Here is a 25,212-nt window from a genome sequence, read left to right as displayed (position 1 = left end):
CGCCCCAGCCTTACCTCTGCCACGGGGCGCTGGTGAGGTCCAGGGAGCTGAGGGGAAGCCGGCGGGCGTCTGGGAAATGCTCTTTGGGGGCAGGAGGCTTTAAGGGGGCTCCAGCGCCCACCCCGGGGCGGGCAGTGCCGGGAGGAATGTGCCCGGCGCCCATGGAGGAATGCAACACTTGTGAGCTGCTATTTCGGCAGCCGCGGCCCTGGCCCCCTCCGCCGCTCCCCCTTCCCCCCAGGAGCCCATATAAGCCCAAGCTATTGTGTGGCCTCAGAGATTTGCTATTTTAAACCCTCCGGACTGAGATACGTGAGTGCCCGAGGGGCTGACACAAGCCAGCCAGCTGTCACTTTCTAGGGCCGGGGACGCTGATAAGGCAGCGCTGCCACGAGCAGAGGATGGGACCCTCCATCGCAGCCCCCGAGCCGGGCTCTCCCAGCCGCTGGACCCACCCCAGGATGCTGTAATGGAAGGGGAGAGAGAGAGAAGCTGAGAGCCCTGGGGCTGTTCACTGGAGAAGAGCAGGCTGAGAGGGGATCTCAGCAATAGCCAATGGGCCGGGGGCAAGAGGATGGGGCCAGGCTCTTCTCAGTGGTGCCCAGGGACAGGACAAGGGGCAACAGGCACAAACTGGAACACGGGAAGTTCCATCTCAACATGAGGAGGAACTTCTTTCCTGTCCAGAAAGGTGGTGGAGTCTCCGTCTCTGGAGATATCCCAAACCCGCCTGGACGCGTTCCTGTGCCACCTGCTCTGGGTGACCCTGCTCTGGCAGGGGGTGGGACTGGGTGATCCCCAGAGGTCCCTTCCCACCCCCACCATTCTGGGATTCTGTGAAGAGTCTTAGGCTGCGTTTACCGTCCCCACTGCCCCGGACACCTTTCTCTTGCATTTTTGCCTTTTATCCCCCTGCCGGCAGAAGGGAAGTGAACCATTCCCAGTCCCAGCCCAGGAGCAGGTGACCGGGAATGTCTTAGAAAGAGCAACTTTTATTAGAAAAAAAAAAAAAAAAGGCACAGAGAAAACCAAGTCCTTTCCAAAGCCCAACAAGCAAGAACAGATCAGGGCAGCAGCAGAGTCACACACCGAATCTGGACACCGCAGTGGTTGCTCAAGGCACAGCCCTAGCCCATTGAATGGCCCCCGGCACAAGGATTTGAGCATCATTTTATGGGCTGCCCATGGAACCCTAAAACTGGTCTCGAGAGAGCACCCCATTTCCCTGCTGGGTGGGCTCAGCAGCCCGGGGAGCGCAGGACCAGGGGGCTGCAGAGCCACGGGCAAAGGGCTCAGGAGGAAAGGCGAGAGGGAAATGGGGTTTGCAGCAGGGGCCCAGCACAGGGCGCTCAGCTCCATACGACCCCAAAAACAGGGCCGTGGCCAGCCCACCCTTCCCGTATCACTACGTGAAAGGGGTCACTGCTTGTAGGTGGCCGGGAATGGTAAGGGCAGGGTGGAGAAGGCCAAATCTCTGTCTCTGTCTCAGCCGCGTGCTGGAGGGAAGCACCAGGGCCACCCTTCTTCCATGAGACTTCTCCAAGCTACACAGATGCACGTGTGACTTTGCAAACACCATTTGCCTTTGGTTGGGTCCCTCCAGCAGTGACAGCCTGGGAGGGGGGTGATATCTGCCTGCCCCACCTCACCCCACACCAGCCAGGCAGCAGGGATGGACATGGTCCATGGACATGCAGCTGAAACTCCCTTGGCCGGTCAGCTTCTTGCCCCACTAACATCATCCAGCTGCAAGAGAGACGTACAGGCTGATCCGCTTTGCAAGCGCAGTTATGGGGCACAAGGCAGAGATTGGGAGCAAAACACCAAAATCTTGTGGAGAAACAAAGCAAGAGTCTGCCCTCAGCATTTGCAAGGAGCCTCCAGGCCTGGGCACTCCTGGAGAGGCAGTGAGTGAGGACTGGGGGTGCAGGGATAGTCTTCCAGCCTTCTTCCTTCCCGTCCCACAAGCAGAGGCGACCTGGGACCCACACACGGCGCGGGGGACTCTCGTGGCAGTGGGCTGCTGGACGGTTGGGAAGGGCTGGGCTTTGATCTTCACAGCAAAACGGTTTTTCCCAGATCATCTGATATTAGTGCAACTGATATTATTACAACTGGAAAAGAAAGTGAGAAACTGTGAGGCGGGGCCTGAGGCCACAAACCCCCCAAAAGGCAGTTACTTTAACCGGGACCGAACAGGGGATGGGGCAGGCAGGCATCCCCTAAATCCCATCACATGGCACTTCCCTTCCTCTCCCAGACCCCTTCTCACCCTTACAGCTGCCTCCAGTTGTCCCCTCCTGCTGACCCCCCTAATCATGGGGTCCTGGATGTGCCACCCAACCCCTCTCCCCACCATGGCCTGGTTGTCCCCTGCCTGCCCTGTGGGTGATGCACCAGCAGGCAGGTCCCGGCTCTGCCCCTGGCTCAGAGGACGCTCCAGTTTCCAGAGCAGCCCCATGTCTACCTTGGTGTCTCCAGGGGTGTCTCCAGGCTGCTTTACCCAAGTGTCACGGTTTGGCAGGCTGTTTATTTTCCTGATGTCCTGCAAACAGGAGAGTCATAAGTGGCACAAGAAGGTTTTCCCTGTGTATCTTGTGCAGTATTGCCTTGGTCTGACTTTAACCAAACCTTGAAGCACACATGGCCCAGGTGAAACCAGCCAGCTTTGAGAACATGCACCTCAAAACCAAGTGCAGCTCCAGCCCACAGAGATGGAGGGCAGCAGGCGTTATTAAAGGAAAAAGATAAAGGAGTCACCAGCATTACCCAAGAGTGACCCCAGTAGCAAACCCTTTCCTGGGAGCCACAGAGCCAGCACAGCCTCCCCACAGACACGTTTGGGCAGTGCTAATCTCTGCAGCTCAGCGCGGGGGGTGCCTGGGCTTGTCTGACCGGGCTGGGCTGGAGCTGCCCCCCCCCGGTCCTGTACCCAGGCGGATGCTACCGGCAGTGGCAAAACACCTTATTGCTGCAAACAGGGATACCTCCCCAGGACTTGCTGAACCTCTCCTTTCCAAGTACAGTCAACTGCCCTGAGGCCAAGGGGTTTCCTGTCCCTCTCCCTCACATCCATGTCCCCGGAGCAGCGGTGGTGGAAAGCGCTGACCTCTGAGTCCCCCTAGCTGGGCACTTTGCCCCACAGCTACAAGACACCCTGCTTTTGGGGGCTGGGATACACAGAGGGATGCAGATCACTCCAGGCCCCACATGCAGCAGGACCTCTCAGCGCACACACAGCTCTCCATGCTCTCCAGAGCCCGATGCCAAAGCACCGAGCATACAGCTCATCTCCCACTAGCATCCAGGTCAGAGCTAGTCCTCCAGACACCGGTAGAGCTGGGATCAGGCTGGGGTGATCTCTCTCACTGGTGGCAAGGTCAGGTCCCCCTGCTCGTCCCCTGGGACACGCACCCAGCTGGTGCCTGCTCCCTCCTCACCCCACCAAGGGCTGGGAGCAGCTGCCTCGGGCACTTTGGGCTCAGGATCAGGGCACAGCCCCAACATCTCGTTGTGGTGGCCCTGCAGCACCCAAACCCCCAACCCTGGCTAAGCTCCTCTTGAACCCTTTGATTTGTTCAGCCAAGGGTTCATCAGCCCTTCAAGCCCCACCACCCCAGATGCAGGGACACATGCCACCAGTCTGCCTGGTTTCAGGGCTCTAGCCCAGGGTGTCGGCACAAGCCGGTACCTTGCTTTTTTCCTCCTTGGCGGGCTCCTGAGTTCGGCTGATCCATAGATTAATGCGGGATGTCACTGATCCTGGGATCTTCAGGTTGTCCTGTGGCACAGAGAAGGACACCAGGGTTACAGCACCAGCTCTCCCACTGCACAAACGTAACCCAGGACAGTCCCCATGGCACAGGGAGACTGAGAAAACCTGCAACAGGCAGAGACCAGCCCACACCTTGGCTCCATACCAGCTCCTCAAATACCAGTGCATCGGCACGAACCCACACGCCGCCAGAGCACAGTTTCGGTGGCAGCCGGTGCCCAAGCCCAGCCCTGCCTGGCACCGCTCAACAAACACCAAAATCCCACCAAACTGCACTGAGGCAGCAGCCTGCCGGGCTGGGCGTTGGTATCCAAAGGGGATGTCCAGAAAGCTGGTACCTGCCCCAGCACAGGACCCCTCTGGAAGGTCCTCGCTTGGGCCAGCCCCTGCCCTTACCTTCCTGACAGCCAGCGGCTCAGCCTTGCTGGGAACGCTTGCCTCGAAGAAGTTGCGCTTGCTGGCCACCCCCTCCGAGGACAGCAAGAGATTCTTCTGAATAGTCAGGGATGATTTCACCACCTCCGAGCGCTGGGAGGAGAGAAGAGCGTCAGCAGGGGCCGTGCTACACCCACAGCGGTGAAAAGCAAAGTCCTGCTTCTGGCTCACGTCCTGAGCCCTTTGGCATCTGCTCCCTCCCTGCCCATTACCAGCTCATGGGCTTGCCCCACTGCTCCCCCTGGCAGGACTGTGCAGCATCCCCATGACCCTCTCCAGCAGATAACCCCTCCCTGCTCCTAAAACCCTGACGCCAATCCCTGGCATCGTCTTCTTCAACCCCTTTAGCGCTGGTTGTTCGGTGCAGCTCAGTCTTTCTCTCACTTCCCCATTGAGCTCTGGGCCACCCCTCTCCCCACACATCCCTCCCACACCACACCAGCCCAGCTACGCCAAAGGTTTTCAGTACCTGCACGGCCGAGTTGTACTTTTCCAGCTTCTCCCCAATGGTGGTGCTGCTACCTGGGATCCTCAGACTCGCGCTGGTGAAGAAGAAGGGAGACAGTTGAACACAGACCCCTCAGGATCTCCTGGGACTCAGCCCATGGTTCCTGGGGACTCCACTTGGCAAGAGGAGTCCCTGTCTGACCCAGGCACTCCTCCTGCATCTGTCTGCCAAGTGAACCAAGGCAGCTCATTCCCTGCTGGTGACCGAGATCTCTGGGTCTCGCCACCTTACAAGGGCCACACAGTACATTGAAAAATAGCTCTGAGCTTCACCCTGTCTTCACCACTGCCAGGTCTGAACTGCATCTTCACCGGTATCAGTATGCACCTATAGTATCCGTAGGTGCAAGCCCAGGTGCCTGTAAAGCCCCCTTCCCTGCCCTGCACATGGAGGTGGGACAGGGCATCCTATCAACTCCCTGCATTCAGACCTGAGCCTTTGGTTCCTCAAGAGTTTTTAAGACACCTGTCCAAACCTTGCCATGCAGATGTGAAGGATCACTTGATCTGGCCACAAAAGCCAGATCAGGTTGCCCGTGGACCTGTATAGTGGGTTTTGATATCTCCAAGGGTGGGACCCTGTTGTGGTGCTGCACCGCTCAACACTTCACCTCTCCTGTGCAGACACTACAGCAATGAAGAGACAGCAGGGGCTAGCTGGGGGCATCTCGTACAGATGCAAGCTGTACGTTGGACATTGTCCTGTCCTCTGCTAAGCATCGCTGCCTGGTCAGCCAGGCCCCCAGGGACCAATGTTCAGCAGACCTGTGCCAGGGCATTCTCTAACCAGTACCAGGTCCCATCACCTCCTCCTCCTCCTCCCTTGGAAAACAAAGGATGACAATTCCTGCCCAGCAAGACCAAAGTAACATGAAGAGAGGTGCTGACCTCCTTGTGAGAGGGCTTTGGCTTTCTTCTTTCTCTTTTCTTGAGATCATCTGGAAGACACAACAAGAAGAGATACTGGAGTCCTCTTTGGTTATCAAGAATAAACGTGGGAGAAACTGTCTCAGACTACTTCCCCTATTTTCAAACGAGCTCCATTTTTGCCCACACCACTGCTTATCTCATACCTCATATCTCAAAGCTCTCCAGACTAAAGACGCTTGTAGCGCTAACAGTTTTATTCCCAATAAAGCACCATGAAAGTTAATTAAGCCTGACCAGTCAGCCCTGGTTCACAGCAGGGAGGATCTCAACAGCTCTTGGTTTTCCCAGTCTCTCCAAGCACTTTATTCCAGAGATCTTTTTGGGGGGGCTAGAATTGAAGATATTCTCAGGGATGTAACAAGGGACTAGAAGGAGGATGGATTTTATTTTTATCCTGTGCCCTCAGAGAGGAGAGGAAGTGCTCCGCCAGAGGATGGGTGGCCATTCCTGTGACTCTTTGGAAAATCTGAGGACAACGAGCTCCCTGTTTTCTCATCACTTCCCACAAGTTTCTATGAGAGCACAAAGCGTATGAACACGGGCATGTTCATCATCACAGGCCTTCAGTCAGACATGGTGAAGGAAAATGGAGGAAAGACTGAAGCAGAACTGCAATGCCCAGATCAAGGGTGGATTTTGAACACACTTTTGTGAGCAGGCTCTGCCAACATCACCCGGAGACCAGAGCAACCCTTCCTTCCCCCCATCCTCCACTGCCTAAATGGGGGTCTTTCTGCCACTTGCTTTAACTCTTACCCGAAAGGAGACAGTTCTTGGGCTGGCTCGTCTGATGGAGCTGCTGTAGGTGACCTGAGTTGGAGAAGTATCTGACTTTTCTGCAGGTTCCTCTTGGGTGGCAGACAGCTGTATTACCTCCTTTGAGGGATTCCTGGATGGTTGCTGAGGAAAAAGCAGACGTCTGATGCATCCCTGCAGAGTCTGCAGAGAAGGTTGAGGCGCAGGGAGCAGAGCAGCCAGTGTGGGAACCGGTTTGGAGGCAGGAGTCTGAGATCCAAATCCTCCAAACCTTGGCTGTCTCATGTGGATATGCAAAGCCCCAACCACCTCTTCAGTGAAACCGTGATGGCAATCAGTAGGGGCTTGCCAGAGAAGTTGATCAGACTAGTACATGTAAGGGAGGGAAAGGAGGTGGTGGGACCCTGTCCGCAACCTCATGGTTTGCAGCTCTCAGACAAACCTTCCCCAAAAGCCCACAGGTCCCATTTCCCTCCTGGTACTTTTGAGCTCTCCCTCTCTCTCCCTCACCCAGGACCTCGCCCCGCAAGGGTTGATGCCTTGTCCATTCCTGCTCACCTGCTGGTCCAGAGACAAGGTCACCACCGAGGCTGTCTTCTCCTCCGTGCTGCAGCTTCCCTGTCTGGTCAGAATCCTCACTTCGCGGAGGCGGCAGCCCCCCAGCTCAGGTGATGCCCGCTGCTGCGACCCCCCCACCTCCTTCCTCTGCTCCTCCTGAGGCATCCCCACACCTTGTCCCTCTTTGTCCTGGAGCCGTCCCCTCACCACCACCTTCCTCTCTGAGGCCGGCTCTGGGCGCTGGTCTCCTGATGGGTCCCCTCTGCCCTTGGCTGCATCCTGACCCCGATCTCCAGCCTGGTCCTGCCCCGTGCGTGGCTGCGTTCCTGCCTCCGTGCGGATTGCTCCCATCCCTGGCTCCTGCTGCTCCTTCTCCTGCCTCAGCTTTGCAGAGACGGCCATCGGGGACCTTGTCCGTCTCCCTTCTTGTGTCTTCAACACCTCTGAGAGCTTACGCTCTTCTTCGTCCTCTGGAGACATCAGCTTCACCAGGGATTGAGGTCTAGAGACAGAGACAAAATGGGGGGCAAACCTCAGCACCCCGAGGCCAGAGGGCTGGATTTTATGCTGCAGGTGAGTTTAACCCAAGTGAAAGGCTCTGTGTGGGGCATAAATATCCTACCAACATCCTGGAGTCATCTGTGTAGACGGGGTCTTGCAGTCACACTCATCCCTTTCACCCCAGATAGGCTCTCAGAGGACAAATTTGGATTAAAAGTCTTTTTTTCCTTTTGTGACAGAGATTAAGCCTTTCTGCAGCCTCATCCCAGGACATCAGCATCCACCAAGTCCTCTGCCGAGGAGCTGAGTGCTCAGAGCAGCGTGATGGGTCTGCTGCCGGATGAGGCATTTGTCTGTGACTCTTCGCCGGACTAGGAAAAACTACCACTGTCTTTAAGTTTAAAGTATTGGTTGCAAATCAGTCTGCTATGGCAGGGTCCGACCACAGGCCCAACACATTCTGCGAAACCATCATTTCCCCTCCTTCCCACAGGCAAACACAGGCACCAGATTTGGGAAGGGGCAGATAGGACATTTGTCCAGGGCTGTGCAGACTGTATCTACACAGTCTCCAGCGCTTGGGAAGGAGATGGGATAATATTTGCCCTCCTCCTGAATTATAGTCACCACATGACCCGGGAAGGGGGAACTTGACCTGTCTACCTTGTTCACATTAGTCATGTCCAGCCCCTGTTCAACCCATACCCAACCCAAGCGTCCTAATTTCATCCTGTCTGAAGTGGCAAGAAACACCTCTAGAGCATGAGTCTCGCTGTGGACAAAAACCACCTAAACGTTGGACATTTCCAGGATCAACTTAGAGGTGGGTCAGGTTGTGTAAGAGCAGCCGGATCTCAGGGCACATCCAAATCCCAGCTCCCTACAGCAAGGGACTTTGGGAGCACCACTGGAAAGCCCTTGGGTGACCTTCCGACTTTGTATGACAAAGGTCATACAATGTCACTGCAAGGTTCAGAGGAGAAGGAGGAGGACAGCCAGCCAGGCTCTGCGTGCTCAGCTCACCTGCCCTGCAGAGATGGGTGCCTGTCTGGGCTTAGCTGCTCGAGATCCCACCAGCACCCACCTGAGCTCAGCCTCAGCACCAGCCCTCACCCTGGCACACCAGCTCCCTGTCCCATGGGACATGTTGAGGCCCATGGCTGAGCCCACCAGAGAAATACCCCTCTTCTTGTCCTCCTCCTGCGAAGCCCATCCTTCTGCCCCAAGGCCTGTTGGACCCCTGCTCTTCCCACCTTCTTCCAGAAGAGACTCCCACCAACTGCAGCAGCTTTGGCTCACGGTTGAGAAAACAAGGCAGCAAGCTGCGAGCCATCATCACCGTAACTAGGACTGATGCCAGCAGGACCCCACACACCTGCTGGAAGCTGGACTGGTGTCTTTCACAGGACTAGGAGGTTCTTCATCCGTCGATGTGGAGGATAGCAGGCTCCGGTGCCTTCGCCGGCGTTCTCTTTCCTGCTCTTCCTCATCCTCAAGGGTCCTCTGCCTGGCCAGGCTGTTTGGGATGAAACATCAGGACAAACATCAGGACATGGTGAGCTTGCAGCCCTGATGCCAGACAAGAAAGGAGACTGAGACACCCTCAGATGAGGGTTGAGGGGCTGGCAGAGGTGGCCTTCCCCAGCTGCTGCACGGCAGAGGAGAGGGACGCCAACGCAAGCCAGGTGTCGCAAAGTCTCTCGCTCCACCCAGCTGATGCAGGCATTTCCCAACACAGGCACTTGACTTTACAACTCCTAATTTCTTCTGTTGGAGGGAGCACTCATTTAAAAGGAATCCCTACATTAAGCAAACCTTTCTGGGCAAGGATATTTAACCTGTAACTCAGCAAGACCAAGACCCTAGAGCCACCACATAGACCTCAACCACATAAACTGGAAGGGTAACCACTAGCAGCAGAAGATTTTAGCCTCAGCGCGAGCTGTGGTGATGGCATTTTAATTTTTATTGAGCAAAAAGCCTCAGATGCTAAAGCATCAGAGGCGGAAGGTGACTGCTGACAAGCTCAGCCTGGAAACAGGGCTGGCAGAGGCTCCTCTTACTCCCTGCATGTCTCTGGGACTGGGAATTGTGTATAATCACAGGTTGTAGCAAAAAGACAAGGTTTGTAATCATCTTTAAAGAGCCATCTTTAAAGATTTTATTTTGCGCAAGCCAAATGTATAATTTTTTTTGGATAAAATGCCACCCTGAATAGAAAGTTGTTTGGAAAACACCAGTTTTCCCTTCCTTTCTCCGTGCAAAACCTGCCCACCCTCTCTGGCGGTGCATGAACTCTGTTGGAAAATATTTTTATTGGCTGGATTGACCTTTTCACAACAGTGTTCATTTATCTACAGCACTCGTCCTCAATGAGCTCTAAACACACGCTGGGGTGCCAGCGGAGCTCCCAGCACCCCCAACAGTCCAACGGGGCTGAGCCCTCCCTGCCCGGGATCCGTCCCATCGCAGCATCCCAGCTCCGCAGCTGGCACTCCGCTTTCCTCCAGACCCAGGGTTTACTTTGAATTTGACTTTTAAGAACGTGAAAGTCAGAGCAGGTCCGGGCCTGTGATATCGCTAAATTCGTTGCGGACACGGTGACTCGCAGTGTGGTTTACGAGTTACTGTGTAATGAAAGCTGGGTCATAAATTAAACCACATTACCCCCCGCAAGTATTTGCGGCTTCTGTTTTTCCTGGTCGAGGGAGGCGGGGGATCGCGAAAGGGTCAGCGGAGCAGAACGGAGCGCGAAGGGGGGACGGGTGCCAGCCAAGAGCCCTGGGGACGGGACAATGACAGGGGAAGTGCTGCCCTTCCCTCCTGCTGCGTCCATCCCCATGGCCCCAGGCGGCCTTCATGCCCCAACAGAATCACAGAGTCATAGAATGGTTTGGGTTGGGAGGGAGCGTAAAGCCCACCCAGTGCCACCTCCTGCCCTGGGCAGGGACACCTCCCACCAGCCCAGGTTGCTCCAAGCCCCGTCCAACCTGGCCTTGAACCCCTCCAGGGATGGGGCAGCCACAGCTTCTCTGGGCACCCTGGGCCAGGGGCTCACCGCCCTCACAGTGAAAACTCAACAGCAATCTGACCCACTGCTGGGGGGTCCAGGTGGTCATCCATGCAGTGGCATCAGGTGAGACGGGGATGGAGAAGGCTGGGAGCTGTCACAGGGAGCCCATGAGTGTCCCCAGCTGGCTGTCACCCCACTGGGGAACACCTCCCCTTTCAGCCATGCTCACCCCCACGGGCCTGACCCTGTACGTGTTTGCACACAGCTCCGCCGCACTGGGAAGGCAGCATGGCTTTATTTGCACGGCACGGCGTGATTTCCCGGCGCAGCAGTCACATTCCCACCCGGCAAGGTGAGCACGTGCGTGGGGACGTTCCACGCAGGTGCCTCTGCTGATGGCTCCTGTCCCTCAAGCAGTGACAGCACAGAGCACTAACGCTGGTTTAAAGCCACGTGAGAGCCAGTTACTGCTTTGTTTTTGCATGCACAGGCTCCTTCCAAATGAAAATGAGATTTTCCTGCCTTGAATTTGCTCGGCTCCTGCAGAGGCGGCACATAACCTGGCATCATCAACATGCAGCTTCTCATTGTTTGTAATTAAGCAATCCACCCATTAGGCTATGGATTTGCTTTGCCAATCTTTCCCTCCTCTTTTCAGAGGGATTTATTTTTCACCGTCTTGCCTTTTCTAACCTCAAAGAGATGAATAAGAAAAGATCGGCGAGTCTCCCCCTGCCTTGTCCTCTGCTGCCCTGTTAATCATTACTGCTGAGATATCTGACGTTTATGCTGTTTCACTGAATGCTGTCTCATCTAACGAGAGAGGAGAAACTGCCTTCCCGGGTTGTGAAACAGCCTGGGTGCAGGACCCCGCTGGGCTCGCGCTCGGGCAGGTCCGTGGCTCGGAGGAGGAGGATCTGGATGGGGCTGGGATGCCCTCTGGATCCGTCCCCTCCCTGACGGAGGCAGGGTGTGAGCCGACAGCCTCCGAGCAGCGGGGTCTCTCTTCGCTCCCGTTCCTGGGCTGGCCGTGGTGGGTGTCTTGCCCTAAGCACTGGGGTTTGCGGTTAAGTCCAGGAGCCGTCACATCCACTCAAACTGGGATTTCTGCTCCGTTTTGTGGGATAGTGTGGCTGCGTCTGAGTCTCCGTCCCCCCGCCTGTGCAGACGATGTCGGCGGCGCTTGCCGCGGGCTCTGCGGGAGGTTGGAGCCATCCCCACATCGCCCAGGCTTTGGGTCAGCCCCTGACTTGCCTGCGGAGCCCGGGACCCTCACCTGCCCCGGCTCCCATCGGAGACAAAATCACTTTTTAGGAAGGACTGAGTGGAGCAGCCAATGCCGTGGGGCTGCAGGGATCGTTCCGCAACTGCCGATGAATCAGGGCTTGCTCAGCGCCCGATGGGCTGAGGCTGCAGCCTCCGCACGGCGGGGCCGGGACAGGCACCCAGGGGCTGTACGGACATGAGGCCAGTGAAAAAAACCCACAGCTGGCTCTGGGACAAGCCAGCCAGACCCTACCCCACAGAAAGGCAAACCAGACCAAAAATATACCCAACGTGGGGCAAGGATGGGTTTCCAGAGCTGTTTTCCTATGCAGCGCTCAGCTTCCCCAGGCAGCAGAAACAAACCTGCCTCTGATCTTGCCCACCCACGAGAAATTCCAGCAGCGCCGAGCACTCGCCGGGGTTGGCACCATCTCCGCAAGCAGCAACCCCCATGGTGTCTGCCCCTTCCCCATCCTCCCCAGCGCCCCTCGGCCGGGGTTCCCTCACCCCCTCCCTCCCACCGGCGGAAAGGGTTAAGCATTAAACCACAGCACCTACCTGGAGAGATCGGACCAGTTCCTTCTGCCTGAAGACATTCCTGCTTTCCGGGAGTTTCAGAGAGCCCCCAAAACTCGCGCAGGCATCAAGGCCGAGGCGCTGCCGGTCCCGCGGGGATCTGCACTGCCCGGAGTCTCGGCTTCCCGAGGAGGGAGGAACTCCCTGCAAGGTTATTTCCCTGTGCACCTTTACCCTGCCCGCAACCCGTTTACCACCGCACTGCATCACATGGTTTCTTATCTACCTTGACAGAGGCAAGGCTGTAATTTGTCTACTAGCGGCGCCGTGCAAAAGACGCCCTGCCCAGGAGTGCCACGCAAAAGCAAATCACTCCTCGCCGCCCGCTGCGCCAGGGCTCCAGCGGAGACCCGTGCTCGGGGCTCCAGCCATCCAGGTCTCCCAGGGTTTTGGAGACAACTCCCTGCGGAGAACCTGTTTTACCAGCCGCTCTCCACCAGTCAACAACTCCTCCAGCACCCGTGGAGGAGGCGAATTAACTTGGGCTGAGTGGGAGGAGGCTGGCTCCCAGGGATCCAAAACAGTCATTAAAACACCTCCGTCTGGGTGCAGTCCAGCCCTCTCCAAAGAGCATGGGAGGGTGCCCCGCTCCTTTCAGCCTTTTCTGGACGTCCTGGATTGAGCCGTCATGGCCTCCCCATCATTACAAGCTTTGCTGCGGTAGAGAGCACTCACGAACTCTTGGAGGACGTGGCTGAAGCCTGGGTGGGGCGGCAATTTTTTGCACGCTGAAGCTCAGTGAAGCCCTGAAGGGGCTGTGTGTGCTCATCCCATGCCTGGACCCAGTCCATCAAACCTATTGTTCCCCCCGGGCTGGTCCCAAGACCACCGTCCCCCCACGCTCACACGGGGCAACACTCCCTCAAAGGGCCACTGTGAAGGCAACAGGGGGGTCTCCCATGGGGGTGACGGGGGCACCCCACACAGCAGAGATGGGTCCAAGCCTGGTTCCCACCTGGGGCCAGGTGAGAACTCACCCAGTGCTCCCACCGCCGGGGCAGCCAGGCAGACATCGCAGCGGACGCCTGTGGAAAAACTCATCCAGGACCCCTTGAGTACAAATTCTGTCTTTGATCCTGGTAAGATCCGTAAGATCCTTCCCTCAACCAGCCCGAGGGACTGGTTCTAAGGCTGGGCTTGCCACACATGCCTCCAGCCCACAGGGGTGTGCCCGGGACCTGAGCAACCAACGGAATGATTTTAATCAAAGGTTCCCGATTAAAATCCCATTTCTAAAAGATAGCCCTGTCAAATGAGCCATCCGCTCCGAGCAGGGCTCGTTCCCTGTTTTTCTTTCTTCTTGCAGTAATTGGTTGTCTTTCAAGTGTTTTCATACAAACAGAAAATTCAGCGAGTTGTGGCATCAGGAAAAAAATTTACTTAAATAACCTTGCAAGTGTCCTGCTAATTGCTGACAAACTAAATATAGCAGTTCAGCATCAGCAAGCTACTATAAAGCAATAAACCTTTCTGACTAATGCACAGCGAGCACTTTACTTGCAAAACCCATTGCCAAAGGATATCACTGAAGCATAGGACTTAACAGGATTTTTAAAAGGATTAGACTGAACGTAGTGAAAGAACACCCCCAGCTAGCATCCACACGGCAAAGGAATATAAAACCTCACAGTTTGTGATTCCTCTTATTATTGAGATGAAGAAATTCTAGACAGGCATTTAAGGGCTGGGGATTAGGCAGAGGACGAGCCTCGGTGACACTCGCCCCTCGCACTCCCCCAGTCTTTATTTTCAGCTCAGAGACCTTTCGAGCTGAACGTTGTTTCCTCTTTATTCAAGACCCCTCAGTGGGTTTCTCCACCATGGATTTGCTCAGTTTCCCTCAAACCCAGGAAAGCTGTTAGTATAAAAAACATCCTTCAGCAAGGAGTTCCCCAGGTCTGTTCCCCACTGCTGGAAAAGCCGCCTCCTCTCTCTGAATTTGGATGAGGTCCCGCCAAGCTCTTTGGCAGCACAAAGCATTGATCTCTCATGGTTTGAGATTTTTGCTGCCACGGAGCATTTAGCTCATGTTTTCCCTGATGTTCCTCATGTAACAACATGAGGAACATGTTTCATGTTCACCATAATCCCAAGTAGAGAGCAGCCAACCCAGAGCCCGTCATCTTATATATGAAGTCACGTTGGCTTTTTCCCTCTATGTGTCACTTTATACTCCCCCAAACATCCCCTGCCATTTTATCCCCAAACTACAAAGTCCTGCAAGATCGTCCTGAATGCCTGCATCATCATCTCTGCTATGCCAAATGCGCAAGAATTATCAGCAGAGTTTGTTATCTCACCATAATTTCCTATCTGCTAATGGATTATTTACCTCTGCTTGGACTTTCCCTCTTAACCGTGGCTGATCTACAGGTCCTTCCTTCTGGAAATCCAGGAAAACTCTTATCTACCAAGTTGTACCCTCATGCACAAGCTCGTTGATGCCTTCAGTGAACGCCAGTCACTTTGCCAGACTGGGCTTCCCTTTACAAAAGCTATTTTGGCCACGCCAAGGTCATCACCAAAGCCCAGACCACACTGCAGGTCCGCAAAGCTGAAGGTGATGAAATTAGGCTGGGGCACAAGTCCGTGCGGGGAAGGGATGCTCAGGGGAACCAGTCTGACATTCATCCAGATCTGCTTTACGCACCAGGCCATCCTATCTGCTGTCCCACATCTACACCAGGAGAGGAAAGCTCTTGGCCGAGGGAGTCGTGCCACAGGACTCTGCCGCGTGCAGGCAAGGCGCTGGGGTAAAACCGCACTTCTCCCTCGGCACCCGCTTTGCCCAGGGTGGCTTTTCCAGCCGCTTCGCAGGAGGGCTCTGCCGGCAGACCTGCATCTGCCCGAGGAGCTCAGGGAGGCCAGGTCTTCATCTGATGCAGATCCGCAGAAGACACCCATTTATACCCACTAAGGAGCTAGACCAGTATCAGCAGGGGTTTTTTTTTTTTCCCTTGGGAACAGTGTCCTGTGTCTCATCCCTACGCAGAGCCTGTTTCTTTGGCTACAGGGCAGTGGAGAGCTTCCAGTTTCCACAACTGTGCTGTAATTAGGACATTCCTCAGCCTCACCCCGGGGCCCAGTGGTGAACCCTCCACCTCCCCTTTTTGCCCGTGCCAGTCCCCCAGCATTGGCCGCGGCTCAGCTCCTCCCTTGGCTCCATGGGCTCATCCCTGCTGCGCTGCCGGTGGTGGAGCGGAGTCAGCAGCATCTTCTGGCCAGGCTTCCCCGCTGGGCTGGGGCCTGGGCCTCGATGGCCAGGAAAAGGGGTTTTCACCCTTGATCAGCTGCCACCCCATCGCTGCAGCAGTGCAACAGCTCCCAGAGGCCCCACCAGCAAATGCTTTGAAAAGCTCCACTCCCCGCCACGCACGGAGGTCTCCCTGCCCCCCTGCGCTGGTGCTCTGCAGGCGCTGGGATGGTCCAGGGATGTCCTTCCCCAGCTACGGTTCCTTCAGCTTTTGGGGAGACGTGAGCGACGCACCAGAACCTGCTAGTACAGAGTTACCTGTGTTGTGTGAAGAAAGCCAGAAAGTGTCTGAGACTGGTGTGTGTTTGCTCAGAAACCAAACAAAACCCAACCACAGACTTTTCTGTTTTCTGTAGGAAAGGAATAGCCGTTGTCCAAGCTGCCTTGCACCTTGCTAGCAGAGGGCTTTTTCTCATTTGTAATATAACTTTTTTTAAAAAAAACAAATAGTTTAGACAAATCTTGGTTCAGAAGCGCCATCATGGTGCCCCATGGATGCTATAGAGTCCTTCAGGTTCCCACTCTCCTTGGCAGGTTGGCCTCAGTAGATGCCATCTCCTGCGATGCCCCAGGTCTAACGATGAAGAACATGCCCAAGAGTGGTGTCAGTGGAAACTTTTCAGGTCATGGCTAGAATAAGTGTGACTCACTGCCAGCAGCTGTATGGCAGATTGCATCCCTCATAGCACATGAAATTAGTTGCAATTAATGATAAATCCCCTCTAATATGAGCAGTGAGTGAGACCGCACAGGCCGCAGCAAGGGAAGATGGACATACCCCGCTCACCCCAACTCCTGTACCCCAAGGTAGCCCAGTTTCTCCCTGGGGCTGCAGGACCTGAGCCTGGAGGGCTGCAGGAGGGGAAAATGGGGAGCAAAGAAGCTCATTGCTCCCTGTTTTGTGCTGCAGGAGGCACACAGCACCCGCAGTGACGACTCCCGGGTTGATGGGTGGTAACGCTATAACCCTGGATCGCCTCCTGCACAGCTGCAGCCGCGGGTTTGATCCTGCCCTGGCAGCACCATGGGGGATGTGTGGGGGATAAATATTTAACCTTTACCCCCAGGAACTGCAGCCCGGTGTTAGCCCCACACCGGGCAGGGTGCTGCAGGGGTCTGCAGAGGCCACGGGATAAACTTTACCCCTTCACACCCCAGGGTTGCCCATCGCCGCTAGTCCTCCTCCCCTTCCTCCCTTTGGAGCTCCAGCTACCAGCTGAGCTGCAAACACGTTCGGGGAAATATTCGGGCACTGTTCAGATGTCTCTAGGCATGACCGATAGCAAGGAGGTCGCAGAGCATCCTAGGAAAGGAAGGGACCATCTTACTACCAGCTAGAAGGGATATTTTTGAAGGGCCACGTCAGGCCAAGCCCTTTGCATCTCCCTCACTGCAGTTTTGCCAGCAAAACCTCTCCTGTAGAAAATCATTGAGATGATTCATATTTTTTTCTGTTGTCCTATTAATTGGTAATTTCTGCAATTTCAAGCTTCCAGCACTTTGCTTTGCTTTGGGGGCTCTTGGCTGCGACGGAGCAACCTGGAGGACGGCAGGGACAGGGCTCTGCTCAGTTCAAGGAGACAGGACTCACTCTTCTAGAAATAAATACAATTTCATTAGTGGCTAGTCCAGCGCCAGCTTCTCTCCCTAAGAGGAGCCTTACAAGTCTCCCATTTGGGCTGATTTTTCAGTAAAAAGGGACTATCTTATGGTTCCCTTCTAATTCAGAGAGAAGAAATTGAGGTTATTGTCACCTAGGAGGGAAGCAGCAGTGGGACTGCAGAGCTGGCCTGGTGCAAGGGAAGCCAGCAAAGATGGAACGAAAGGCTCAACCTGCCCCTTTGGCCAAGGGCAGACCTGGGCTCCCAGCTGGCCCAGAGGCATGGATGCAGTGGGGGTGGAGGAGAAGACTTGGACCCCAGTCCCCCGACCCAACCAGGAGAGCCTCATGCTCAGAGCAGACAGCTGCATTTCCCCTCGGGATTCAGTCCCCGTAAAGAAATGGGGGGTTTCCATGTTTCTAATAAAGCTGGAATCCATAAAACTTTGTTTTCCCATCACCAATTGAGGTGTCTTTCCACTGGAGAAGGATGAAAGCAAGACATGGTTACTGGGGAACATTGTACTTTGAAAAAGCGGGGGAACTGGAGGAGCAAAGACTTTTGGGGTTGGGTTTTTCTTCCCCCCACTCATCTCAAACACAAGGCAGCCATGCAAAGTCACCTACAGCCTACGATGAGTGTATGTGTACACCCTGGCTGGTTCTCTGCGGCTGCAGAGACGTGCTGGCGAGCCCTGAGGTTTTGCTCCGCAGCAGTTTCGGGTCCCTTGGCGCGCAGGATGTGACGGCGAGATGGGCAGGGGCACAGGCTGGCTGCCAAGCACCGGACGGACCCTGGTCCCACAGCACCCATCACCCATATTGCCTTTCATCTCACTGCCATCCCTCTCTGCCCCACAAACACCACCCCTTCTTTTTTTTTTTTTTTTAAATTACCAAATTAGCATAATTGCACTAAGCTCAGAGCAACTGTTCTCGACTCGGACTTGGCTTGCCATTTTCTGCGTCTGTTCCAGGTCTGAAGAAGGCTTTGTTTCTGCGAAACCTCTCTTGCATTTTCCAGCTATACCAGTTGGTCAGGTAACAGTTATTGCCTCTCCCTACACACCTTTCTTCCTCTGCCAGGATCGCTGCCGAGTGTGTGAGTTCCCTCTGGGGATAGCGTGCGCGGCAAGATCCCAGGACGCTGCCTCGGCAGGGCTCCCGCTGGGGCAGCAAGCTCGGAGGGGCGAGATCGTAGCCGAAACCCTTTGCCTTCAGCAGTGGGATGTCCCCACGCACGCTCTCCGATCGCCTCCGAGAGCAGAGTCGCTTGGGTTGGCCAAGACGGGGATTTGCTTCCCCGGGCTGTGCCCGCCAGGAGCCCGTCCCGAGGTGCGCAGGGCGAGGACAAGGGGTCTGCGAGTCCTGGCGCAGTGCTGGGCTGCGGCTGCTTTGCCGAATTAAGCTCAGAAAGGAAAATAATGGGTGGAAAAGGCTCTGTGCGCCATGCAACTGCTCCAGTCATGCAGGGGGTGGTCCTGCCCCCAGTTAGTGGGATGCCAATGGGGATGGAGGGTCAGGTGGAAAGACAAAGACGGAGCATTTGTGCTTGCTAAAGGAGCAGATGTGTGTTTTCCAGCTGGCAGCCACCTCTGATCTAACCCTAATTTGGGGAAGAGCTTTCATATTGAGTCTTAAATTCTCTGCAAAGGAGCAGCTGGGTGTTGTGGCAGCCCAGGTGCTAACGCCCATGCTGGAAACAAGTGTTCCCATCAGTCGCCATCTGCCCTAACCCTCTTTGCCCAGGGACAAAAGCCAGCGGTTCAGCTCAGTATCCCTGAATTGGCCAAAGGAGGGGATGTGACGCCTGGAGCAATCCAGCTGTCCTCCCGGTTCAGAGCCCAAACCCAAACCCACCTCCCTGCGGTGTCTCTCCCTCGCTGGCCCTGCCAGCCACTGAGCTCCCGAGTCTGCTGCAGAAAGTCCTGCAAGAGCCAATTGCGGGGGGCCACCTTCTTCTGTCCCTAAAGAAATAAATGTTTTTCTGGGAAGACTGAGCTCTGGTGGAGACCATGCACTTTTTGATGCTGTTTCCTTACAGCCCTGCTGCCTGCTGGGCAACCTGCACTTTGCTCTGAGTTTACAGCATTTTCCGTACTTTACAAGCTCACCACACAGGGGCTGGGGTGTGCTGCAAAACACCCACGATGTTGGCACAGGTTAGAAACAGGCTGCGATGCCTCTGGATGCCTTGGGGACATGGACAAGGCGCTGCTACAGCCACCAAGAGCACCCCGTGGGGGCTGAGCCTCAGCATCTCCTGCAGGGCAACCAGGCAGAAGACCCGATTCGGTGCGAATTCTCACCGATTCTCCCCACCAGCCCTGCGCTGGGGATGAGCTGGCACATCCCCAGCTGCTGGCACTCAATCAGCTGCAGTCTGGGGGGCTGTGAAATAGAAAATGGTAGGACTAGTGGGGAAGCGTGAGCTGTTTGCCCAAAAGATGGATTCATCTCATGCTCTCCTGACACATCGCTCCAATTTAGGCTTGAAATGGGGCTGCCCCAATTCCCCCAGCTCCGGTGCCTGTGACGGGGCTGCCAGTGGGGAGCTGGTGCCTGGGCGAACAAGCTCCGGAGGCTTTTCCAAAACCAGAGGAGAAGGAGGGGTCGGGGTAGCCAGCAGACAACCATCTCCACACTGAGACCCAAGCCTTGCTGCCTGGGGGGTTGGAGCCCAGTGAGGGGCCGGGGGTCTCAGCAGAGGTGGTGGAGCACCAGGGAGCAGCCTGGGGGAGACGAGCCCAAAGCAAGTGTGACGCCAGGGCGTGCTGCTGGCCTGAGCACCAGCACAGGGACGTTGCAGGGTGGCAGGAAAGGACCAGGGTATCTTCCCCACCAGGCTGTGGACCAGCATGTGCCCCTGGCCAGTGGTCCTACAGTGACAAGCCCACGCGGCGCTGTGCCCGGGAGACCATCCTTTAATACAGGTGCAGTCGCGCGGGTACATCTCAGGCAACATCCGCCAGAGGATGGGGCAGTGGGAGGACCAGCAGCCATCTCCGGGGCCTCTCTGCAGCGGTGGGAGGGGAGGGGAGGGGTGGCCAGTGGCCCCTCGGAGACAGCATGGCCTGTGCTGGTGATACCGGGAGCCGCTGTGCCGGGGCCATGCGGGAGCAGGGCTGATGGCAGTACTGAAAGAAAGAAGCTCATATCTCCTTCCCACACAGTTGTCCACGTGTTTCAGCTCAGTGGTGAATTCAGGGTGAGGGCGCAAAGGGCACGGAGGGGCAGCAAGGGAAAGGGAGGCAGGCAGCAGGGCTGGGGAGGGTCTTCTTCCCGATGCTCCTGTGGGAGAGAAACAGAGCAGAGCAGTGGGGTGGAAGAGGAGTTTTCGGGCGGCTGGTGGTGCCACGGTGTGCAGGATGGGTGTGGGGCAGGCAGCAGACCCTGGAGAGCTGGGAAGGAGAAGCTGGGAGAGGAGGACAGCTGCTGGCAGGGCCTCCGTGGTGGGGACGTGCAGGACAGGCACCCGTCCCGAGCGTGGGTGGGAGATGGGGCATGTAATGCCTTTTTCTGTAGTGAGCGGGGACAGTTTCTGCATTTGCCTGGCCACAAGCACGGATCGGGGATGCTGCAGGGAGCACGGGGAAGGAGGACCAGTCCCCTACCTCTCACTGGCCGGTGGGGGACTTGGCGGCGTCGAACATCTTCTTTCTCCCCTCCATCCCTGACATGGCCTCCACGTTCTTGCGCCAGTCGCCCACTTCCACAGGGCGCTCCTGCCAGGAGGGACAGGAGCGGGGTTGCGATGGCCCTGTGACGGGGCGGCCAGCAGCCCCAGGCACCCACCCCATCGCACAGAGCCCTCGGCCCCGTGAGAAAGCAGCACGGGGAAGGCAGGTGCCCCGCTGCAAACACCTTCTCCCCTCGGAGCCAGCTCTGCCGTGTGTCCCTACACGTGGAGGTGACTGGGAAGATGGCAAACAGCAGTCTGGTCTCCTCAGGGAGGTCTGGAATCATGTGGGTACGCCCTGAAAGCCTGGCTAAGTTACATGAATGCACTGGAAGGCACAAAAATCCCATAAAATTTCTTTAGGGGGAAGAAACCAGCGTATGGGACTTACTCTGGATTTACACCAGCACACCGGGGCAAATGTAAGGAAAAACACTTTCTGCACAGACCTCCCAGCCCGCATAAAACCCATCTCCACCTTCTCTGAGCTTTTGGAGGAGACTGGGATCGCTGGTGTGACAGTGAGAGCCTGGCAGCCGCTTCCAGAACAGAGCAGGGAGATGACGGCAGCTCTGGGAGCATGCCCAGGTGTCTGCTCTGCCAACCCACAAACATTCATAGATTACAAGCCGTGCCCCAAAATCATCTCACGACATCTAAAATAAACTCAGATCTGCTCACCACCTGGCGTTGAGGACTGTAAACACAGTTTTCTATCCAAAGGACTGAAAACGTGCTATACTATCAACAGGGGAGGGGAAAAAAAGGAAAAATAATTGAAAGTTGAGATTCTCATCTAGTCTGCTGAGCTGGGACCAAAGGGTTAAACCCCCTTTGGGGAGAGGCCTCAGCAAAGCGGCACAACTCTTGCCATTGGGGTGTCTGCGCACCCCAGGCAGGTTTGGGCATCGCTCTCCGTCTCTGGTATTGAGACTTTCTCCTCTCGCATCTCTGCAAAGCCGACGTGAGCTGGGCCATTTATCTCAGGCCAAGCATGCTTGCTGGGCTTGCTCTGTCTTATCTAATCTGGGTCTGGGAGTTTCCTGGGTGTTTTCTGCGCATGATTATACTGAATAGGAGCTCTCCTGGTTCCCTAAAAGACCAAAGACCAAACTCTTTGCATGTGCAGCTCAACAGACATGCCAAGGGGGCCCCAGCGGAAAGACACCCACGTGCTCTGGGAGGGAAGACCCTCGCGGATGCAGCCCTAAATCTCACTTGTTATCATCCACCAGTTACCTGGGCCAGTGAAACTGCTCCCATGTGGTCCTACAACATCCCGCAATGGGCAGTGCCTCACAAGGACTGCCCCATGCTATTTCTGAGGCTTACAAGGGATCAGAACAACCCACACAGGCCTCACAGGGGACCTTGGAGAAGGGCAAGGGCATCCCCAGGAGGTGTCTCCATCTCTGGCCTCTAGAAGAGTCACCCACCTTCTCCGTGTCCTCCTTCTTGACAGACTTCAGGTTGGCTCTCAGATCCATGGACACCTTGTGCTTGGAGCCCAGCAGAGCCCTCAACATGGCATCGGCGGACACACGGACTCGCCGCAGAGGGGGTCGCTTGAACTTTCCTCGGAGATCAAGCACTTTGATTTTCAGATCTTTAATCTGCAGGTTGAGGAAAGGAGGAGGAGTGGGAGGTCATCGCATGGCTGCCTTGCGCAAAAAGTTCCTGTGTGAAGCAGGAATCTCTGCCAAAACTGAGCCCTAGAGGGGTCTGCATCTCTCCTGCGGCCATGAGGACCACCTTCACCAAGGGACTGTCCACCTGAGCACCGAGCTGTTGTCAGTGCCTTGTCCCAGCATGCTCAGATGGCAGAATTACCATGAGAAGGAGCTCTCAGACTCATGAGGGGTGGCCAGGAGAGCGAGGATGTTCCCTGTGGACCCAGTGGACAGGTTGAGTTCCCTGAGGCAGGGATGAACCTTTTGCTGAGAGATGCCGTGCAGAGCAAATACCAACCCTTAGGTAACCCTGGTGCATGTCCCACATCCAAGCGCAGCCCAGTCCATGACAGACCCCCATTGAGGCCCAAGCTACCATCTTACATAGAAGCAAACAGCCCGTCCTGCCTCCTACCTCCCGAGTGTTATGGTTGCATTTTGCTTCGATGTCATATCTCTCTTCATCCACAATTTCAACCTTCTCGTGCAGCTCCCTGCACAGGTCCTGGGGGCCAAGCACAGCAGGAGAGCGGTGAGCGATGCCCCTCCATGCTCAAGGAGCTCACTCCACCCTTGGACCTGAGAAATACCTGGAGCTGGCTCAAGGAAAGCCCACTGGTGTGCAGTGGTGTGATCCGCTCGGATAGGTATCTTTCCTTCTCTGCCTGCTTGTCCACGATCTCCTGATCCCACTCCTCCTTTGCTTTTGCCAGCATCAAACTCTACGAGCACAAGTAAATGGCAGAAGTGAGAACAGAAAGGCTCCTCTGCTCCCCCTGAGCCTCCTCGTGCAATGTCTGTAGGATGGGACAGTCCTGGTGGCATCCCAAACCCCCTCCCTGCTGTGGCTGTCCTCCCAAAATCACCGTGCTGCACATCAATAAACCCCTACACCTTTTGTGTGGTGACCCTGAGGGCAGGAGGAACAGCGCAGCCAGAGGAACCAGAGGGCTGTGGTCACGGTGGTCCTGATGGATGCTGATGCCAGCAATTTCTTTGCATCAGTTCGCTCTGCTGTGGCAGTAAATGATTTTCCCAAGCCACAGCCCGGGGATGTCCCAAGCTTGGGCTGCAGGGCTGCTGGTGCACCAACACCAGGTCTGTGGCTTTAGAGCTGAAGGCGTCGGAGTCTCTCCCCACCTTAATTAAGTGGAGGTGAGGGGAGGTTTGTTTGGTGCCTGGACCACAAAGCCCACATGAGTGAGGATTTTTGAGAAGACAAGAGGTGGGAACGGGAGCTGCTCCCCAAGACCCATACTTCTGCCGTTCCTCATCGCTGTCCCTCCGACCACGCACTTCAACCCCGGCTCCTTTCCCCCAGCGAGACAAACCCCAGGGAGTTTCCAGCCCTCAGGACTCACCTTCAACAAGAGTTTGCGTGAGGCTGTGATCTTGGATTTTCTCTAGGGGAAAGAGAAAGGAAAAAAAAAAAAAGCACCTTTGAAAACAAACTCACAGCAAATGCAGGGTAGCGTTGAGTTCGCTCCCGAAAGGCACGGCACTTACCTCCCTGCAGTTCGTGCATTCAGGAAGGAGCAATAAGGAAGAGGAGAAGAGAACGGGGCGTCAGTGAGCAGCAGTCAAAAAGAGGTGGCAGTCAAGAAAAGCATCTCATGCAATTACAGTTGGTTTCCTTATTTCTCTATCTAACAGTTGCCACCTGCGAGTGAGTCGGGTCTGAGACGACCGCGCTCTCTGGAAACGCAGTGGGCGCTCGGGGCCACTGCTCAGAAAGCCAAAATGCCACTCAAACACGGCACGTGCTGCCCATAGTGCCAGCCCTGGCTTGGTCCCTGCATTTTGGGCCACAACACTCTCGTTCGCGCGTTCCCCGCGGGGGCGGGGGCTGGCACGCAGGATGGCTGGAGCCTGTTTGGGTTTGCAGGGCTGGGGCATCTCCGCATTTTCGCTTGATGAAAGCCTGACGGGGAGGTTTCTCCCTTCTGTTCACGCTGGGGAACGTGTTATATTTGTGTGATGTGCTACGAAGAGCCTCGCGGCAAAGCGAGTGGTGCTGCCCACCTTGGATCGCTACTTCGGGATCTAGGAAAGCTCCAAGGTTGGAATCGGGACATCGAAATCACTAACAAATTTTATTGAAAGATAGTTTTTGCAAGGGGAATGGCACAGAGGTCTCGAGCATGAACCCCCCCAAAAACGGACAAGCTCAGCCAGCCAGGCGAGGATTTGGTGAAATCCGAGGGGAACTCGTGCTACTTACGGCTCTGGCATTGTGGCGGTGTGCTGTTTGCCTGCAAAAAAAAAAAAAAGAAAAAGAAAAAGGGAAAGAAGGTGAAACAACGGAGCAAATCCCAAATCCACCCGAACCCAGAAAGCAGTGGCGTCGGGATGCTCCCGAGGTCCGGTGCTGCCCCGTGCTGTCGGCGGAGGGAAGCGACTCGGCAGCTTCGCCATCCCACGGTGTTTCACCGCGACAAACCGCCCTGCTCCGAGGGAACCCCGCTTCGGGCGAGCTCCAACCTGTCTCCAGCCATCCCCGCAGGACGCGGCCTCCGGCTCCGCGGGGTTTTCCCAGGCACCAAGCTGCTCCCCCGCCGGCTGCGTCCCCACCCCAGCGCGGGGCGAGGGGACGGAGCGGAGCGTGGCTGCAAATAGCACCAGAAATGGGGTGCCTTGGGGTGCCCCACGGCGTTGACTCAGGGAGTCCCGTCCAACGGGAGGTTTTTTTCCTC

The 25,212-nt window shown here is 55.9% G+C and overlaps 2 protein-coding genes across 2 annotated transcripts; both read right to left on the bottom strand.

The window, feature by feature from the left end:
- Window positions 1-998: 998 nt before the first annotated feature.
- On the bottom strand, window positions 999-12,751 carry LAD1 (ladinin 1). Its single transcript, XM_063356534.1, has 10 exons — window positions 12,300-12,751; window positions 8,838-8,978; window positions 6,962-7,463; window positions 6,404-6,547; window positions 5,606-5,655; window positions 4,680-4,752; window positions 4,172-4,303; window positions 3,692-3,781; window positions 2,468-2,545; window positions 999-2,114 (listed from the first exon to the last, which is right to left on the bottom strand). Exons 1-10 carry the CDS (start codon window positions 12,335-12,337, stop codon window positions 2,109-2,111), a joined length of 1,254 nt encoding a protein of 417 aa, XP_063212604.1. The 5' UTR covers window positions 12,338-12,751; the 3' UTR covers window positions 999-2,108.
- A 7,423-nt stretch (window positions 12,752-20,174) lies between these two features.
- Window positions 20,175-23,918, bottom strand: TNNI1 (troponin I1, slow skeletal type). The gene is made up of 6 exons (XM_063356547.1): window positions 23,881-23,918; window positions 23,110-23,241; window positions 22,935-23,024; window positions 22,286-22,462; window positions 20,785-20,895; window positions 20,175-20,461 (listed from the first exon to the last, which is right to left on the bottom strand). Exons 2-5 carry the CDS (start codon window positions 23,233-23,235, stop codon window positions 20,788-20,790), a joined length of 501 nt encoding a protein of 166 aa, XP_063212617.1. The 5' UTR covers window positions 23,236-23,241; window positions 23,881-23,918; the 3' UTR covers window positions 20,175-20,461; window positions 20,785-20,787.
- Window positions 23,919-25,212: the final 1,294 nt, after the last annotated feature.

The sequence above is a fragment of the Chroicocephalus ridibundus genome, chromosome 20 (assembly GCF_963924245.1).
Source record: "Chroicocephalus ridibundus chromosome 20, bChrRid1.1, whole genome shotgun sequence".
NCBI classification, from domain to species: domain Eukaryota; kingdom Metazoa; phylum Chordata; class Aves; order Charadriiformes; family Laridae; genus Chroicocephalus; species Chroicocephalus ridibundus.
This window is presented reverse-complemented; position numbering and strand designations above follow the sequence as displayed.

Bases quoted from the DNA above. Each gene is read 5' to 3' on its own strand.
- TNNI1 (XM_063356547.1), bottom strand. From the start codon at position 23,235: ATGCTGGCAAAAGCAAAGGAGGAGTGGGATCAGGAGATCGTGGACAAG. The intron at 22,463-22,934 runs GTAGGAGGCAGG...CTCAACCTGCAG, and splicing joins GCAACCATAACACTCGGGAG to ATTAAAGATCTGAAAATCAA. The intron at 20,896-22,285 runs GTGGGTGACTCT...CCCTCCTGGCAG, and splicing joins AGAAGGAGGACACGGAGAAG to GAGCGCCCTGTGGAAGTGGG.
- LAD1 (XM_063356534.1), bottom strand. From the start codon at position 12,337: ATGTCTTCAGGCAGAAGGAACTGGTCCGATCTCTCCAG. The intron at 7,464-8,837 runs GTGTGTGGGGTC...CTCTGTCTCTAG, and splicing joins ACCAGTCCAGCTTCCAGCAG to ACCTCAATCCCTGGTGAAGC. The intron at 5,656-6,403 runs GTAAGAGTTAAA...TGTGTCTTCCAG, and splicing joins CAAGAACTGTCTCCTTTCGG to ATGATCTCAAGAAAAGAGAA.